This window comes from Lissotriton helveticus, chromosome 5_1 (genome assembly GCF_964261635.1).
Source record: "Lissotriton helveticus chromosome 5_1, aLisHel1.1, whole genome shotgun sequence".
NCBI lineage: Eukaryota > Metazoa > Chordata > Amphibia > Caudata > Salamandridae > Lissotriton > Lissotriton helveticus.
Window position 1 is genome coordinate 718558527 of NC_136065.1, and position 17171 is coordinate 718575697.

General features: G+C 42.5%; 1 protein-coding gene across 1 annotated transcript in view; it reads right to left on the bottom strand.

The window, feature by feature from the left end:
- Nucleotides 1-17171, bottom strand: part of ANXA7 (annexin A7) — a 452163-nt gene that overhangs the window by 367569 nt on the left and 67423 nt on the right. The window contains exon 2 of the mRNA XM_078643136.1: nucleotides 11897-11951. Coding sequence (XP_078499262.1) covers nucleotides 11897-11951 — 55 coding nt within the window. The remainder of the gene's footprint in view (nucleotides 1-11896; nucleotides 11952-17171) is intronic.

Here is a 17171-nt window from a genome sequence, read left to right on the forward strand (position 1 = left end):
GAATACTGTTTCCATTCCATTCTATTTACCCAAACAATAAAAGAGGACAGGACCTGCATTTATTGGTATCTCCGGTTGATCGCTCCCACACTCCTCCTTCCATATCAGATATTCTTTTAGACCTGAATATTTAGCCAGATCTGAATTTGGACAGTGGCCTTAAGCACAAATGTGTCTACACACCCACCTTACAATCTGATAACTTGGTGGATACATTTCACAAGGCAGTCACACACATCTTACATAAGTTGGAAGACAAACTGAATGTCAACTGGGAGTATGTGAACCATAATCTAACCAAAGAAGAGAATCGGGCCTTAAAACCATTAGCTGCCACATTTGATACAGTAATAAAAGAGGCAGACAAAGGAGGAAATATAGTCATCATGCTTAACACAGACTACATTAAAGAGAATGAGAGACAACTGATGGATGGACAGGCATTTATAAAACTGAGTTGTAAGCCTCTGAAGGATATTACCACACACATACACACTAAACTATGTGGAGAGAACAAGGCCACATCACTGACATTGAGTTCAAGTACTTATACAACTCTACACGAGGCCTACATGCCTTATAGTTTACCACAAATCCATAACTCTACGAATTTTCCACAAGGCAGACACACTATTTCCGGTATTGGCTCTCCCCCGGAGCACATATCGGAATACATCGATGTATTTTTGCAGCCAATAGTATATAATCTTCCCTCATACCTAAGGGATACAGGCATTCCTCTGAACAAGTTGGAGTATGTAGAGTGGACTAGTGAATTTTCCTTTGTAACTTTGGATGTCTGCTCACTTTATACGTGTATACCATTGAAAAAGATTACAACCCCTGGCTGATTCACTTGCACAGAGAGTTGGCACATACTTTGAACACATGCAAATGCTATTGGATTTAACTCGCCTAACCCTTGAAAATAATGTATTTTTACATCAGGGAAACTGGTTTAGGCAAGCTGTTGGAGTGGCTATGGGCTCAAAATGTTCGCCCTCTTACGCTAATTTGTACATGGGTAACTTTGAACAGCAACACTTGAGGAAAGCAGCTGATAGAACTTACAGAACATATTATATATTGGGGTCGCTACATCGACGATATCTTTGTCATCTGGTCGGGTAGCGAACAATGCTTATTGAAACTATTGGAACACCTCAATAATAATCTTTACAACTTAAGCTTCACACATGAGATCAATAAGCTAGAGATTGATTTTCTAGATGTGGTCCTTTACATCAAAGAGAATAGAATCTTGTCCAGGCTTTTTAGAAAACCTACAGCATGCAACATTGTTACATGCTAGTAGTGCTCATCCTAAGTCACAAATCAACTCCATCCCACTGGGAGAAATGACTAGGATATGCAGGCACAGCAGTGAGGACTCAGTCTCTTAGAGAATTGCAAAAATTGGAGGGGCGTTTTGCCAACAGAGGGTATCCACAAGCGATACTGGACTTTTCAAAATGGAACATCCAAAAGAAATCGAGACAATCCCTCTTGAAAAACTAGAAAACACAAAACATGCCAGGGACCGTAAAATATCACTTATGACTAACTATAACACACACAGCCATCAAATTTACAAGATTCTTCACAGACATTGGCATAGAGGCACCACTCTGAGGGGAGTTATTATGCCCAAGCTATTTACCCCCCATTGAGAAAGGCACTACCTGGTTATCAATAAAACCGCATGGTTTCTATAGGTGCGTGAAATGTAATGTCTGCCAATTTGCAGCTAACGAGTTTCAGTCCAACACCACAGCAAGATATGACAGTTCATGAACTGTAATACGAGCTATGTAGTTTATTGCACGGTCTGCTGCTGTGGACTCATCTACATAGGAAGCACCTTACGCCCTCTCAAAGAAAGAATACAAGAGCACATAAGGGCAGTTCGTAATAACTTAAGTTATCCCTTTGCGGTCCACTTCAATCACACACATACAGTGGTATTAGGTTCCATGGTATACCACATGTACAATGTAGCCCCAAAGGGGGAGATAGACTTTTAACCTTGAGAAGGACTAAGACACAATGGATTCTTCAATTTCGGGAGGTTGAAAAAGGTCTTAATTGTGATAAAGAACTACATGTGTTTCTATCTGAATGAATTACCAATTGCTAGCAAAAGGAAAAGATGACTTAGGTTGATATCTGACCATATATGTGTTGCTTGTCTTTTGAAAAACATGTATATTGTACTTCATACAAGGATTTGAAAAAAGATGTAAACAGTCCAATCTTGCAAATGATCAATATGTTGTATTTCTAGTATGAAGAACTCTTTGATACATTCTGTTCTTACATTTAATATGTCTACCAAGCAGTTGAGTTTGGTTACGTTTGTTACTTTTTCTTTCTGTATGCAGGCTGTTAGAACTGGGGTCACCAATTCGGACACGGTAGCTTGGCACGAGGCAGGAAGGCACCCGAAGGCAATGTGCAAAGCAGTGGTGCAGCACACACTCGCACCGAGACAGTAACTCGCAGGAAATAGAATGACAGCACACCAGGTTGTTGTTTAAACCAAGGCTCTTTATCTACTTTCAGTTGAGGCAGGTATCACTTCTTTGATACCAGGCAAATGGAGCAACCAGCTCTCAAACATCAACTTCATAAAAATAGCACTTTTGATATTCTGGGACTTCATATGCAACATTTCTCATAAGCCTGGTCATCAAAATGCACTTCATGGGCCCGGATATATCATCAAAACATTTCCTAGATAGGGGGACATCAAAGTAACATGCACAACATTCATTAGGTTCTCCTCTCAATAAGGGCAAGATTTCCTGTAAACAGGGACATCAGTATAACATCACAACATTGCCTAGGTATGATTCACTCAGGTACAGATCTTGGGCCTGGGTAGTACAAAAGTAACGGGCACAGCATTTCCCATGGAGGTGAGCAAGAGGTACCGGGATAGCAACAACATCCGGTCTCGTGGGACACAGGGCTCATACCAGCACTCAGGGTGGATAAGGCAGTTCTGGGGTGTAATGTAGGCCCAGCCCCTAGCAGATCCCACCAGAAAGGGTTAAGGGGGCCTTCGTGGCCCGGTTGCAGTCTCCTGAGGGGAGGGGCAGTCACGGGGCTGCCACTCTGATTTGATGTGGCTCCCGGCAGCTCCGCTATCACCACCGGTGTTTCCGCCCTCCCCCAGGGGTGTTACCTTGATGCTGCGGGTGTTCAATTTGCTGGGGGCTCCAACGCTCCTCCGAGCCCCCGCTCTGAGGCCTGGTCGGGCTCCGGGCTTCCAAGCTCCTACCCCGGCCCAGGAACCAGTGGGTGTTCGGCTTCCAGGGGGCGCGGCCGCATCAACCAATGGCAGCCGGCTCACCAGGGTCGTGGCCTATGACGTCGCCGGTGCCCCAGTTGCCCCGCAACGCTCCTCGGCCACTCCGAAGGCCTGGTGCGGCCTCCCCAGCACCCGCGGCGACCCTCTCTTCACATTGGGGGCCGCAGCGGCAATATAGGTCTCAGCGCTTCCTCTCACGCAGCACGGGGGCCGCGACGGTGATTTGTGAGCACAGGCCGATTCCTCCCACAAGGCGCCCGAGCCGCAACGGTGACTGCTACAGATTGCGCGCTTCCTGACCCAGCTCTGAGAGGCAGGTACCTGGGCTGCGGCGGTGATTCCAGCAATTAGCGCTTAGAGGCCCCAGCGCTTCAGGGTCACAGCGCCCAGTAGTAGGTGGAAGTTCTGAGCCTGCACCGCGCTCGGGGGCATCAGCAGGATTCCGGGGGCATAGCGCTTGGAGATTACAGCGCTTAGGAATCACAGCATGCAGGGGCACAGCAACAGTGCAGCCATGTCCTGGGCAGCGGTGGTGATCTGGGGGACCAATAGCGCTCAGAGGACACAGCGCTGGGCAGCATAGGCAGGTTACTTCTCCACAGCGCAGGGGGCACAGTTTGAGCGATATGGCGCTAGATAGGCACAGTTCTGGCAGTATAGCGCTTTACCGATTGATCCCCCAGCAGCAGCAGTTCACGCAGGGCCCCCAGCGCTACAGTCCTGGCCCTAGTTATGGGCAAGTCTTGGTTACATGTTTTTGAGGGAAGAAGGGGGGGGGGGGGGGTGAGTAGGCAGGCATAAAAGGCAGGATTGTTCCCTGCAGCACACTGGAGTTGGTCTCCTGGGTTTCCCCCTCACTGGGCAAGGTCAGCAGGCTGGCAGAGTCCCTCAGCTATCTTGGGTACAGCAGGGCCTAAGCTCAGTCAGTCTCAGTAGTGTAGGTTCTCCCCTTGGCCCAACCGCCTATACTCCGGCAGAGGTTCCCCCAGGTCCAGTGGTGCCCCAACTGACTAGTCAGGTTTCCCTTCTTTCCTCTTATACCCCTAGGTCAGGTGACCCTCTTGTAAAGGTGGCAAAGCAGAACGCCTCCCTGGGCTGGAAGGTTCCAGGAGCTTCTACAGGTTGGTCTTTCGGACAAAAAGGCGGGAAGGCAAAGATACAGTATCAGTATGTCCCAACCTGCTCCTAACTACTGGTGCGTGTATGTTCAATGGCCACTCCGCAGTAGCAGGTGCCTGTGGCAGCCATATTATTATCAGAGAGCACCTGCACCTCTGCACTGTTTGGCAGTGGTAAGGCACCCAGAGGCCTAGGTCCAACAAAAAGATGGTGGCAAAAATGAGGCGCAAAGGGAAAAATGCGGGGTAAGACCACCCTAGGGCTGACAGGTCTAACACAGGCTGTAGAGGAACTTTTGACTGTAATAAGCTTAGCTTTACAATCTCACTATAAGTTGTATGCCTGCCATTGAGAACCTCTGGACATCTGTGATATTCACACGTTATATTCTTGGCACAACAGCTTAGTCCTATGCCCTTTTTTGAAAGTTGTATTTCTAACTGTACTGGGCACCCCCACAGGGTTTCTCAAATACCTTTGCTTCTTTCCATCTTCAAACTTCATATACCAATATCAAGGCAAATATGCTAGAATCATCACCCTCCATTAGGCTAGACATTAGAATGGCTTGTATTAATGACCCCGTGATTCGTGGTCATTGACTGGGTTACATACAGGTTTCACCACATATGGCGGATTTTTAAGTTTTTGACCATAAGTTGTTTAAACATTTTCTTTTCAGGTCTTTTGATATTTACAATCAAAAACTTAGGTTTGTAGCTTGTTCCTTTTTATTTTGGAACAGAGGACGGCCACTGTAAAATATTCTTCTCCAATATGGCCGCTTCGAAACACACAGACGAACACACTGTGTCGGATTTCCTCCAGTAAGGTTTTCACCTTTTCTCTCGTTCCATGTCCTGTTCCGGGTCCTTCCGGTATTTAAAGAGCATACACAAGTTTCAATTACTCCATGCTTATTGACAACACGGATGTCTACCACTACGGGCGGTCTATCCAGGAGAGGTAAGTGCAGGGGAATATTCACGGGTTTTTGACAAACATGCCTTTCATCGTGGCAGCCCTTACCTCATACCTCCTGTTGTCTAATATGCTGTTTAAACATGTAGAAGATGTTAGCGTGGTGAATAAGAGTGGGGGTCACCATTAAACGGACAATGGAGCGGTCGATGAAGATGTCGAATTTAACTTTTTCAATATACCTACAAGGGCTCATTTTCGCTGTATTTTAAACAACTTTTTTGAGCGCAATCCTGTAGAAGGAATATATTCGGTCCTTCATGAAGTCCAGACTTACCAATCAGCGAGTTAATTTGTAGGTTACTTAGGGACTATAATGGTTTTTCCAAACGCTGGTATCATCTCCTGTAACTATTTTTAAATACATCGCCTTTTAAGTACAGATTTAACCTCCATGCACTCTCAGTCACTTCCGAGAGCTGACACACCTTCGTTTCTAAGTGTAGATTTAATAATTGCATACTCTTACAGTCACCCCTTACATTAGCGGGGGCGAACTAATAAACAGAATCAGACTTCGGTTTTGTCATATTTAATGATCCTCCTTTCTACAAATGACTAGTTGAAGTATTGGACTCTCAGGCTTTTTAAGGGGCCATAGGAGGCTCGGAGTATGTTAGGGTCCTTACGGGTCTCCTCAAAAAGGGGCCATAGGAGGCTCGGAGTATGTTAGGGTCCTTACGGGTCTCCTCAAAAAGGGGCGTAAACAATAAAACCTCTTGCATTCTTTTCCTCTTTTTTTTTTCTTTGAGTATGGCTGCCTTATAATAATGAGGAAAAGGACTCTAAAAGTCTCACATATATGGAGTATACAGTATTTGATTGCAGCATGTCTTTACTGATTATATTTGTTTGAATTTTCGTAGTGGCCTATCATAGCCTTTATAACCAGCCGGGTTCATCGCCAAGACGGCTTCTTTTGTAATTGCTCATTTGTCAAACTTTCAAGACATGTACGTTTTGGGCGCTATCTAGCCTACCTGTGTTCGAATTTGCGGGCTTCAGGCCAAATGGTATCATAGAATGTAATAATGGCCATATCTCTTTTTCTCCTGTGGTTTATTAGGGACATATAAGAGTCCATCAGGAGCTGCCCATAGACTCATTTTGTAGCCATTACTGGCCTTCTGGTAAATTTTCACTGGGAAAGTTTAAAGTAAGTGTACATTGCAGGCACATGATATATCCTGATATTCAACTCAGGAAGTATATTGAACTATTCCATCTTTGTCATAGTTTTCAGGACTTACCTGGACAGAGAAGCGACTTATATAACACGCACAATCATCTAACTATGGTCTTTCAGTAGCGCAACTCTTACATAGAGGTTTGATTTTTATCTTCACTAGTGTTGTACTTCTTAAATGGTTTCCATCTTAATAACTTCTGACTCTCTTTCCTTCTAGTCACATATTCACATTTTGGAGTCTTGGGTCTTTGTTTGGTATTTTACACTATACGTTTCTTATTGAAAACTAAGTCATCACAATTTCAGCACAAACTACTACCTCTTTCCTGAACAACAAACACTTTTCCAGTTTTGTTGCATGGTTCTTTTGGACCTTCTTTTCCGAGTATGCAACTTGTATTTACAAGCCTATTGGCCATGTATTTTTTAGAAATGCTACCAAAGTAAAGGTTGGAATTAATGGTACATTTATGCCCGTATTAATGTTTCTACAACCTTGAGGAAGTCACTGGATGTGACGAAACACGTGTTGGTTGTTCTTGTACCTGCTTACAAGAACTGATGCAGATCACCACCATCAAAGGAATGTTTTGTCATCTGTACCCATTATAAAATTGGAGTGCATTTAGGCATGTTATAAATTGATACAGAGATGCTTTTAGCTCATATGTCAAATTGTGTGTATGGAATAAACTGAGGAAACTTTGTATAAAATACATCTCTGATGTTTTCCTGTGATTGAGTGGACCTTTGCCATAATGGTATTAACTTATAATGGTCACACATTTGTAATTCAAATTTTAGGAGTGCTGGGGTTCATTTTGCCATATTCTAATTTATTTTTAAGTGGCATGACTTCTAAATGCAATGCTGTTAACTGGAAGTTCGCCTGTTTTAACGTTTCTATTCCCGCTTGGTTTATTGTACATTTTATATGTAATCCAAGAACCCTATTCCCTTGTTTTAGACTGCAAAATGTTTTTTTTTGTATACTTTGATGACTTAAACAAAATAACCTAATAAAGTTATTCAATAGTAATAGAATGCCCTACCCACGCAGGCACAGATGCTTGTGATGAAGGACGCTACTGCAAGATACCTGCCTCCAACTACATTCTGGAATACTCGCATATGCTTATCCTCTACAGAAAGTACTGCTGCTTTTTAATTATACAACACAAGCCACTGTATAATATGATGCTCTTTAGTTATTACTACAGAAATATATAGCAAAAATGACAATTGATGTAAATCTGGGCCTAAATCATTCTTTTTTGCTTTTGTTTTGGCTCATCATTGCATTTCAGTTTGGCCCATATCTCTGTACTGGGGGAATTTTTGACATTGTTCAGCATTTCATCCATCATTTGTTCTTTGCGAATTTGTCACCCTGAGTGGGACAGGTACGCACAGACCTGAATTCTGTGCTCGTCATGCCATTTTAGTCAAGCTAGCCTAGCTGATATGGGGTGATACCCCAAACCCAGTCACAGGATGCTTGTTTCCGGTCCAGGGAGGACCTAGCCTGGCATTTCGGGCTGGACTGGTCCCTTGGGGAGCAGGGTCCAGACTGATTTGCCCAAATGGCTCCAAACTGGAATGGGATGGTGAGCAAATAAAACCAATGGATTTAGGCCCATATCTCTGTACTGGGGGTGAATGTTTGACACTATTCAGCATTCCATCCATTAATTGTTCTTGCTGCATACAGAACTATATAGATCATACTATAATGTAATACGCTCAATAAAAAAAAATCCGAAAAATTAATGACAGTGAGCTCTCTCTTTCTTAATCGGAATCTAATACCAGACCCAAGTCACATGTCCTGTAATCAAGGGTGATGGCAAGTTGATGCTAATCCTATTTAATAATGCTGGGCATAATTCAATTAAAAGTAGCCCCCCAGAAGCCAAAGAAAGAACCTTAACTCCTCATTTTAGTTAATAAATATCCTTTCAGCATTCCTCACATCTAGATTAACAATTATTTTCTGGGTTGAGTGGTATAGAGACTAGGAAGGCCAGTGATCTTGAATCCCAAAACTGGGGCAGTGAGGAGCCTGGAAAGTGCACAGCAGTCAGCTTAACCTCAGTGGAGGCAAAACAAATGGTATCATTTACACAAGAAAATGCTAGAAAGTAGTGTATAATCATTATGTGACTTCGACTCATAGCTGCATTGTTCACTTGGGGGGGTCATGTATTATAAACATAACTAATATCATAGGAAAACTGTGATGGGTGTGATTTACTTGGTGCTTAAAAAATAATTTGAAACCCACCAATCTCTGGAACTCTGTTAAAACAAGTCAAACTTTTAAACTATTTCAGTGCCCACAATCAGAAGTGTAAAAGAAACTACTCACCATTCGTTTTCTCATAGTCGAGGTTTAAGTTATCAGAAGCAATCTCAATCACACAAGTTGAACATTGTATGCGATTGCTTTATGATCTCAAGGAAGGTTAGACACTTCTTTGGAATCAATCTTAAATGATCATTTCGCTTGTGAAGAACTTAAAGCAAAGTATGGAAAATGGTTGCGTCTGATGACTATGGAAACAACAAAGGGATATAAAAGGAAAAAGGGCCAAGACCAACTAAAATAAAATGGCAGCATTTGCAGAAAAAGTTCAACCGAGAAAGGAAAGTGTGGAACAGTCAATGAAATAAATAGTCTAAAGTAAAAAAATAATTAAACCTTTAACATTTTGCAGTAGTACAGCAACTAACAAAAAACAAGAAATTGTATGAGCGCACACGCAGCGTGCAGATCGAGCAGTGTTTAAAGAACATCGGGTATGTCCGATTACCAAAAGAAGGCACAGTGAAAATGTCTTTGGATTGGTGCGTTACCCTGCCTAAAAAAAAACACTAAAGGGATATGCTGCTTTATATGCGCGCAGTGAGCGTGCAGATAAAGCAGGACAATGCACCAAAATCCCAAAAATGGAAAAATGTGGGTGCATGTTTTGGATGTTTTGTAAGTGCGTGCAAATCAAAATTGGGAGCTAATTATAAAGAGAGTATCGCAAGATCATATATAGGAGTAAGCAAATGGCGCTTGCAATAAAGCGTTAGACAGATATAGTTTGAAGTAGCTGCCTGTGCCAATTCGGTGTTTATTTGGGCGTAATAAAGGAGGACACGCTTAGGTATGCTGTGTGCGTAAATTCAAATCTCCCGTAAATAAAATGTTTGCAAGGAAATGCATTTCTTGTCCTGCTATAATCAAAGGTTGCCTAATAATGGAGGTGAAAGAAATGTTCTGTGAAAAAACTATGCAGCGCTGATAGTCGCTTATTGTGTAAAAGTGTTGTGTGGTATGCTATGTTGTGTTTGGTTTCTGTAAGGAAGAAACCGACGTAGTGCATGCCGCAAAACCCAACAAACAAGCCCGTGTGAAATGTTTTTTTTTTCTTTAGCCCGCATGCATGTTCTCCACCAAGATTTACACTTGTGTGGTAGAATTGAATGTAGCAGGAACAGATGATAGTAGAGTAGATTAGACGATAAGACTCCCCTCCAAGACAATAAACAAAGGGTTAGAGGGCATGTGTCTGCGTGGCAGGAACATCTGTTCAGCAAAGCATGTCACGCACCAGCAGTTTGTTAGTTTGAACACGTGAAGGACCCTCGAAGATGCAAAACAACCCTGCACGCTCCAAGAATTCTGTATAGCTTTGAAAATGGAGTGCACGCGATAATAGCTGGGCTAATAAAAAAACGCTAAAGGGATATCTTGCTTTCTATGCGTGCACGCAGCGTGCAGATAGAGCAGTGCTGAAAGAATGACATTGGGCATGTACGATTACTCCTGGAGGCGCAGTGAAAATGTCTTTGGTTTGTCGCCTTACCTGGGCTAACAAGCTCTCGGCATTGCGTGGGGGGGGGGTGCGGGGGGGGGAGCGGAGCGGTTCCCTTTGAAGTCTGATGGGGGGGCGGGGAGCGGGAGGCATTCCTTTAAAGTGTGAGGACGAGGCTCGGGGAGCAAATGGCAAGCGTGCGCACGGCCACATGCACTGTCCATAATCCGCCTGCCAAAGCCCTCTTGGTAAGATTTCCTGGTGCAGCTCTAGATCTCTCGCCATAGCGATTGCTTAACAGCAATAACTAGGCCAGACCTAACAATAGCTCAGTGCAGCAGTCCCGTGTCATACAGCATCATACGCGCTGTACATGGTTGAGGACCATCAGGTCTACTATCTTAAGTCAAGGACAGGGAAGGGAGAAAGATTGCATCTCCGTCACATCCATCTTTCATGGCATACCGCTTTTCCTCGCTTCCCTCTGGGTCTAGAGTGAAGGATGGGGAGGGGATAGGTCCTGGCGCTCCCACTTAATTCCAGCAGTAACCACCACTCCAGTCCCAATCCCCACAAAGAATTGCTATTCTGGCAGCGGTCACCGGAGTATCCTTAAAGATGTGACTGTGACGTCTCGGTTACAGTCAAAAGTTAAAGTTATCCTTGAGCAATTTAAAGCTCATCACTATTCATGTTGCAACAGTTTGTGAGAAAAGATGCTTCACTAAATTAGGAGGGCTGAGAAATTACCTATGGCCTTGAAATGCTCCAGCAATTGAAGACAATACAATATAAGGAGCAGAGATACATTTGGTTGGTAATTTAAAATCCTCCAATTTGCGGGCAAGTGGCTAATCCTCTGCTAAAGGATTCTTCAGCGTAGGCAGTCTCTCAGTAGAATGGTCTGTCCCATTCTACCCCTGTGGCAGAGTTAACACCACTAGAGGAAAAGCCAAGTGAAGATTTATCACTTCCTCCAAAAACAAATGATACAATTTTTTTTGTCACCATCGAATTCGAAATCAGGTCTTAATACAGTACTATCCTTCTAGGAGATTCCAGGCAATAGCATCATGGGTTTGTGATCAGGATGTCCTACCAATTTGCACAAATATGTGTGTGTGTGTGTGTGTGTATATATATATATCACAAATTAAGCAAACAAGAACTTCTATTTGCACGTTTTCGTGACCACCGTCACTTTGGGGGGCCTCCCTGACTGCTGATGTAAAAGCTGGCAAATAAAGCATTTGAGTAGCCTCATTTTGGTATCATTAATCAATATGTTGTTTTTGACATTTATGGTGTGTTTGGCTAATGTGGTACACACTAGATTTTTATATACATTGCCATAGGACATTGAAATGGTTGAGTAACATGCAGCTATAGATAGTAAAAATGTACGCAGTACGCCATGGGTGAGAAACTTGCTAAAATGGGAAGCATTTGTTTTCGTATTCAAAGTTAAGGTATAAAATGAATACTTACAGCATATCCGGGATAAGTAGGATAGCCGGAAGGTGGGTATCCTGGATACGACATTCTGTAAACCAAAACAAAGCAAATACTGTCACTTACTGTTGCATTTTAAAATCATAAATTCAATCTCATCTTATTTATGGTCCGATAATTTTCTTCTTGAATTGGAATGTAGGAAGGCCAATTTATACAACATATCTGCTGCTTGATTAGTAAAGATTTAGGCAGATCAGCACAGAGTTCCAAAGCACAGCAGAACTGCACTTGGCAACTGTGCTTCTGCCTGCATTCCAGATTTTTGTTGTCTGGTGATGCAGAATGTTGTCTGAACTGGGGTGGCAGAGTGGGCTAAAGAACGGTGATGGATTAAACCCAGATCTTTTGACTGGGTGTGAGTGTTTGATTGATTCAGATGCTCCGTCCATCACCACCCCCTTTTGTACCGCTTTTGGCCGCCATAAGTGTGGCAGGGTATGCTCAGACGTGTGTCCCTTGCTCACTTTGCCAGTGGATTCAAGCAAGCCGGGCTGAAGACGGCTGGAATGCCAGAAACCGGTCCTCGGAAGCTTGTTTCCAGTCCAGGGAAGACATGGCTTGGCAGTTCAGGCTGGACTGTTCCCATGAGGCACAGGGTCAGACTGATTTGCATATGGCCATGTCTGAACTGGGGTGGCAGAGTGGGCTAAAGAACGGTGATGGATTAAACCCAGATCTTTTGACTGGGTGTGAGTGTTTGTTTGATTCAATTCTCCGTCCATCACCACCCCCTTTTGTACCGCTTTTGGCCGCCATAAGTGTGGCAGGGTATGCTCAGACGTGAGTCCCTTGCTCACTTTGCCACTGGATTCAAGCAAGCCGGGCTGAAGACGGCTGGAATGCCAGAAACCGGTCCTCGGAAGCTTGTTTCCAGTCCAGGGAAGACATGGCTTGGCAGTTCAGGCTGGACTCTCAGCTCTTTCAGTCAGTCAGTCACAACTTTATTTCGCATCATTTAAAATGCATAAAAGTACAGACCAAAAAACAGCAATATAATAGACATCTTAAAAAGTATCCTTTATAAAAAAAATTGACAGACTTTATATCAATAAAATACATTCATTGATAACTTTATTTCGGTCACCACAGACCATAAAAGTGCAGATAAAATACATACATGCAAGCACAAAATACATAAAACAATAAATAACAACAACATGTAGATATAAAATAAATGAAACCTTAGTAGTTATCAATATATGCAGAATAAAGTATAAAAATAATCATGATTATTTTAGGAAACTTGTCTGTCTGCGCCACATACCTAATAAGAACCGTGAGACAGCAAAAACAATAGGGGTGTGGGTGTCGTACCTTAAGACTCTACAGGCTTGGGCGCATTGTCTAAAACCAAGGTTCCTACAGAGCGGAATCAACCAACATTTCCTGGATAGCTGATAGGCAGTGCAAAAGAATAAAACGTGGAATACGTCCTCCCGCTCATAATTACATGCTGGGCATACGGTATTCTCTAAGTTATCCCATTTACAGGTAAATGCCCTCAGTGGGAGATTACCGATCCTAAACTGCATGTATAGTTTCCTCGCAAGTGGGGAGTAAATTGCATCCAAAAACTCCTCCTTTTTAGATTCAGTCTTTACTTGGAGGAACTCTACCGACAGTCTTCCCACAGTTGTAATAAAATACATATTACAAATCAGGTATCACCTAGATCTACGTGGGAATATTTGAGCAGCTCCATTTGACAAAGGTGCAAAACATACAGACATAGACCATCCACCCTTCAAACCTTTTTAATCCTCATAAACTTGGTCACTCTATATGAACAAACAACCATTCATTTGACTTTTTTTTTTTAGAGAAGTCTAAGCCACACGTTTTTATTGAATATAACTTATCGTGGACCATATAGATATTAAATAACCACTCAAAGACATCTGCTACAATGTTTGTACAGCAATTAATGGTGCTGCGATGACAACCATGACACAAATCACAACACCTGGTGCAATGGTCATCACTTTAAAACAGCCCAAAGATAAGATGCAAGTGCATAACACACCAGGGGTGTGGAATTCCTATAGCCCAGTGGTTCCCAAACTGTGCGCCGTGGCACCCTGGGGAGCCGCCAAATGTATCCGGGGGAGCTGAGCACCAAGCACTTTCATGCATTTAATGTTGAAGGGTCTGTTGGGTTCAGTTAAACTAATGACTTTAACGCAGGATATAGATGATTTGCCTAAAGCTATAAACGTGGTGCTTCATTGATGGCATGTTGAGGGAGATGACCTCCATATTTCACTGGATCTCCATGTTCCAACACTCCCAAAGTACACAGAATATGCCAGATTTTGTTAGAGTGGTTAATAGTTTAATTTTTTCTAAATGGATTTTACACCAATGCAAGTTATCAGGAAAGTACAGTTGTCCGGTCTATTACACACATTAAGTATTGACACTTGTACTTGAACCACTGGTACTTCCAGTATATATTTCTTTCAGTATACGCACGCAAACACACACACACACATTTCCAGACAGACCTGCTCGCTCGTTGAGCACAAGGAAGTAAAACACCATATACAGCATAATACCAACATTTGGAAGCAAGAAAAAACAATCTAAGAAATGGATTTGGATTGCATAGCAATTTTAGGGAGGAGATAGCAAAAATAAAGCTGTATGTGGTTTAAAGAATCATGAGTCAACCTACTGAGATAGGTGTGTTGGCACGTATGACATGGGTAGAAATGGAAGTGCATGCAAATATTCTTCAAGCCCAAAAACACTTTGGCAATAGGGCCTACATACATAGGGGTGCTATCTAGCACTGTAAGTGGGATATAAAAGTTTGAGAGGGTACTCTAAAAAAAGGCATGGGCAAAGAAGTGCAACTAGGAATATTTTATGAGAGGTGCCGCCTTAGTAATACGAAACACCCTGCGTATATGATTACAATACCTTCATCCGCTTCATCCCAATTATTTTCAGGGAAAAAAATGCAAGTACTCCAGAGGCTGGGCTTACATCCTAAACCCCCCCCCCCCTCCAAAAAAAGTAAAAGTGGGGAGCATGGGCAATGGCCAATGGGTCAAGTGTGCCGCGGGTTGAAAATGTTTGGGACCCACTGCTATAGCCAGACTCCCAAGACCTCTTGTTTGACGTCAAGGACAATAAGTTTACAGGTTATTTTGTTCTTGGGACAAGTAGGCCCGACCCCCTGCAGCACAAACCCTTTGGCTGCCAGTTTACAGTACCACATTATGGATCAGGGATGGCATAGTTTGCAGCAAAGGTCCTATTTGTGTCCATATGTTAATGCTGTTTGAACTTCTATTTATACTTCATTAATACAAAGCCTTTCTTATTTGGGTGAGCGTGCTAAGGAAATGTTGTAAGCTGGTTCCAGTGTAAAAATGTGTACATGCGTTTGCAAAGTTGAATATGAGGCTACATTCAAAGCTCCCAGAATGCTCCCGAATTAGATGCAAATATCTACAGAAGCTTGAAAGCAAGATTGACGATTCTTTGCTTTCAAATTAAAATGTTTACAAAAAAATACAACTACGAAAATAAACGGTTTGCTAACCTACTATGAAACTGTAGGTACCATTTCTTTGAACCATCATTAAGTAAAACGTGTTGATTCATTCTAGTATTTCCCAAAAGAATTCTTAAATGAAAAATTAGTGCAATCAGTTTCAACAAGAAAATGGCAAGCATTAAAATTAACAAGCACCGGCAAAGCCAATAGCTTTGGTATTGGTGGTCAGCCTTTTAGTTTTGATAGGTTTTTTGTATTACTTTGTGGGAGCTGCCAGGCCCTCACCATCACAACAAACATTGGCAAAAGGAAATTATATGTTTTGGTCTCAAAAAGGACATCGCCACAGTAGTCCTGGGCACTGAACAAAACTACTTTTTGCGTGCTGATATGCTCCTTGGGAAAGCATAAGTCAGTTGATGGATAGATGGTTAGAGAGAGGCATAGAACTTTAATTAAAAAAAAGTTTTGGTTTATTCCAGACCTAATTAAGGGCCTCTCAATTCTTAAAGAAAGTCACAAAATTGCACCCATAGTATATGTCCTTGCATTAGTTCAGATATACTGCTTTCATGAATTCACTAAAATAGGCCAGCAAACTGTTCTCCCAGAAAATATTTGTGACCTGCTCTTTAGCACAAGCAAATATGCAGGTGTAGATTTGCACATGTGAAACTCTATTGAGCGTTTAGACGTTCACTCCAACCACTTTTTTACCCAACCCTAGAAGTTTTACTTCTGACATTGTCAGGAGAAAATGTCCAACCTTCTCAGTATGGGAAAAGATTCAAGAAGAGCTGGCGAAAACCCCTAAAACATACAATGTATAGTAGGTTTGCACGGACACAAAAGGGAATTCCAACCATGGAAATATTGCTTAACGCTACCCCCAGACCCAGATATGCAGAAAGGTGGTAAAATTATTAAACTGCATATATTCAAAACCTACTATACTATGAGCCCTAGCATAATCAGAAAAGCGAATATCAGAGCTTTTATATAATGAGGGTGGTGTCATAATTTGTCGCTGCACTATGTGGCGCCAAAGGGACAAGTGGAGTTTTTTTTACAGGACAAGTAGATTTATGAAACAACCTGTGCCATGGACAAGATTATATTTTATTAAATTCCACACCCCTGCACATATAAGGATCTTCCAATGGTCAGATGAAAAATAATGCTGGCCGACATTGTATAAAATTAGATTTGCACATAAGAGGCACTATAAACCTCCTCTTGGTTATATAAGGAGCAAAAAAATAAAAGTGTGCTGATTAGACTGCAACAAATTCCCATCACAGGGACGTGGGGGGGGGGGGGGGACGGTAGCTGATTTTTCGAATGAGTATTGGCAGGGAAACCAAGCATAAGCAGGATGTAATTTAGACGGATCTGTATCAAACTATACTGATGCGGAGGGTTTTGTACAAAGGACAAGAAAGACTGCGCACCCTACTTCACAGAAGGTAGTATATGATACAAACCTATAGTAGTTTTATTTTTAGTTTTTGCCCATCTATCTGCAGGGGCCTTTGCCAAAAAGATCTCTTTCAGCTTGGACTTTGGAAGCTGGCAGACAACAGGGTATCAAACAGAACACGAAGACCTAATGCCTACAAATTAGTCTATACAATTCAGCCATGGTAACCCTCTGTGCATAATACATTTTTAAACAATCCCTTAGCACCACTTGATTCATTTTAGCACTCTCTCTTTTCCATACTGAATACCATAATAAGGGGG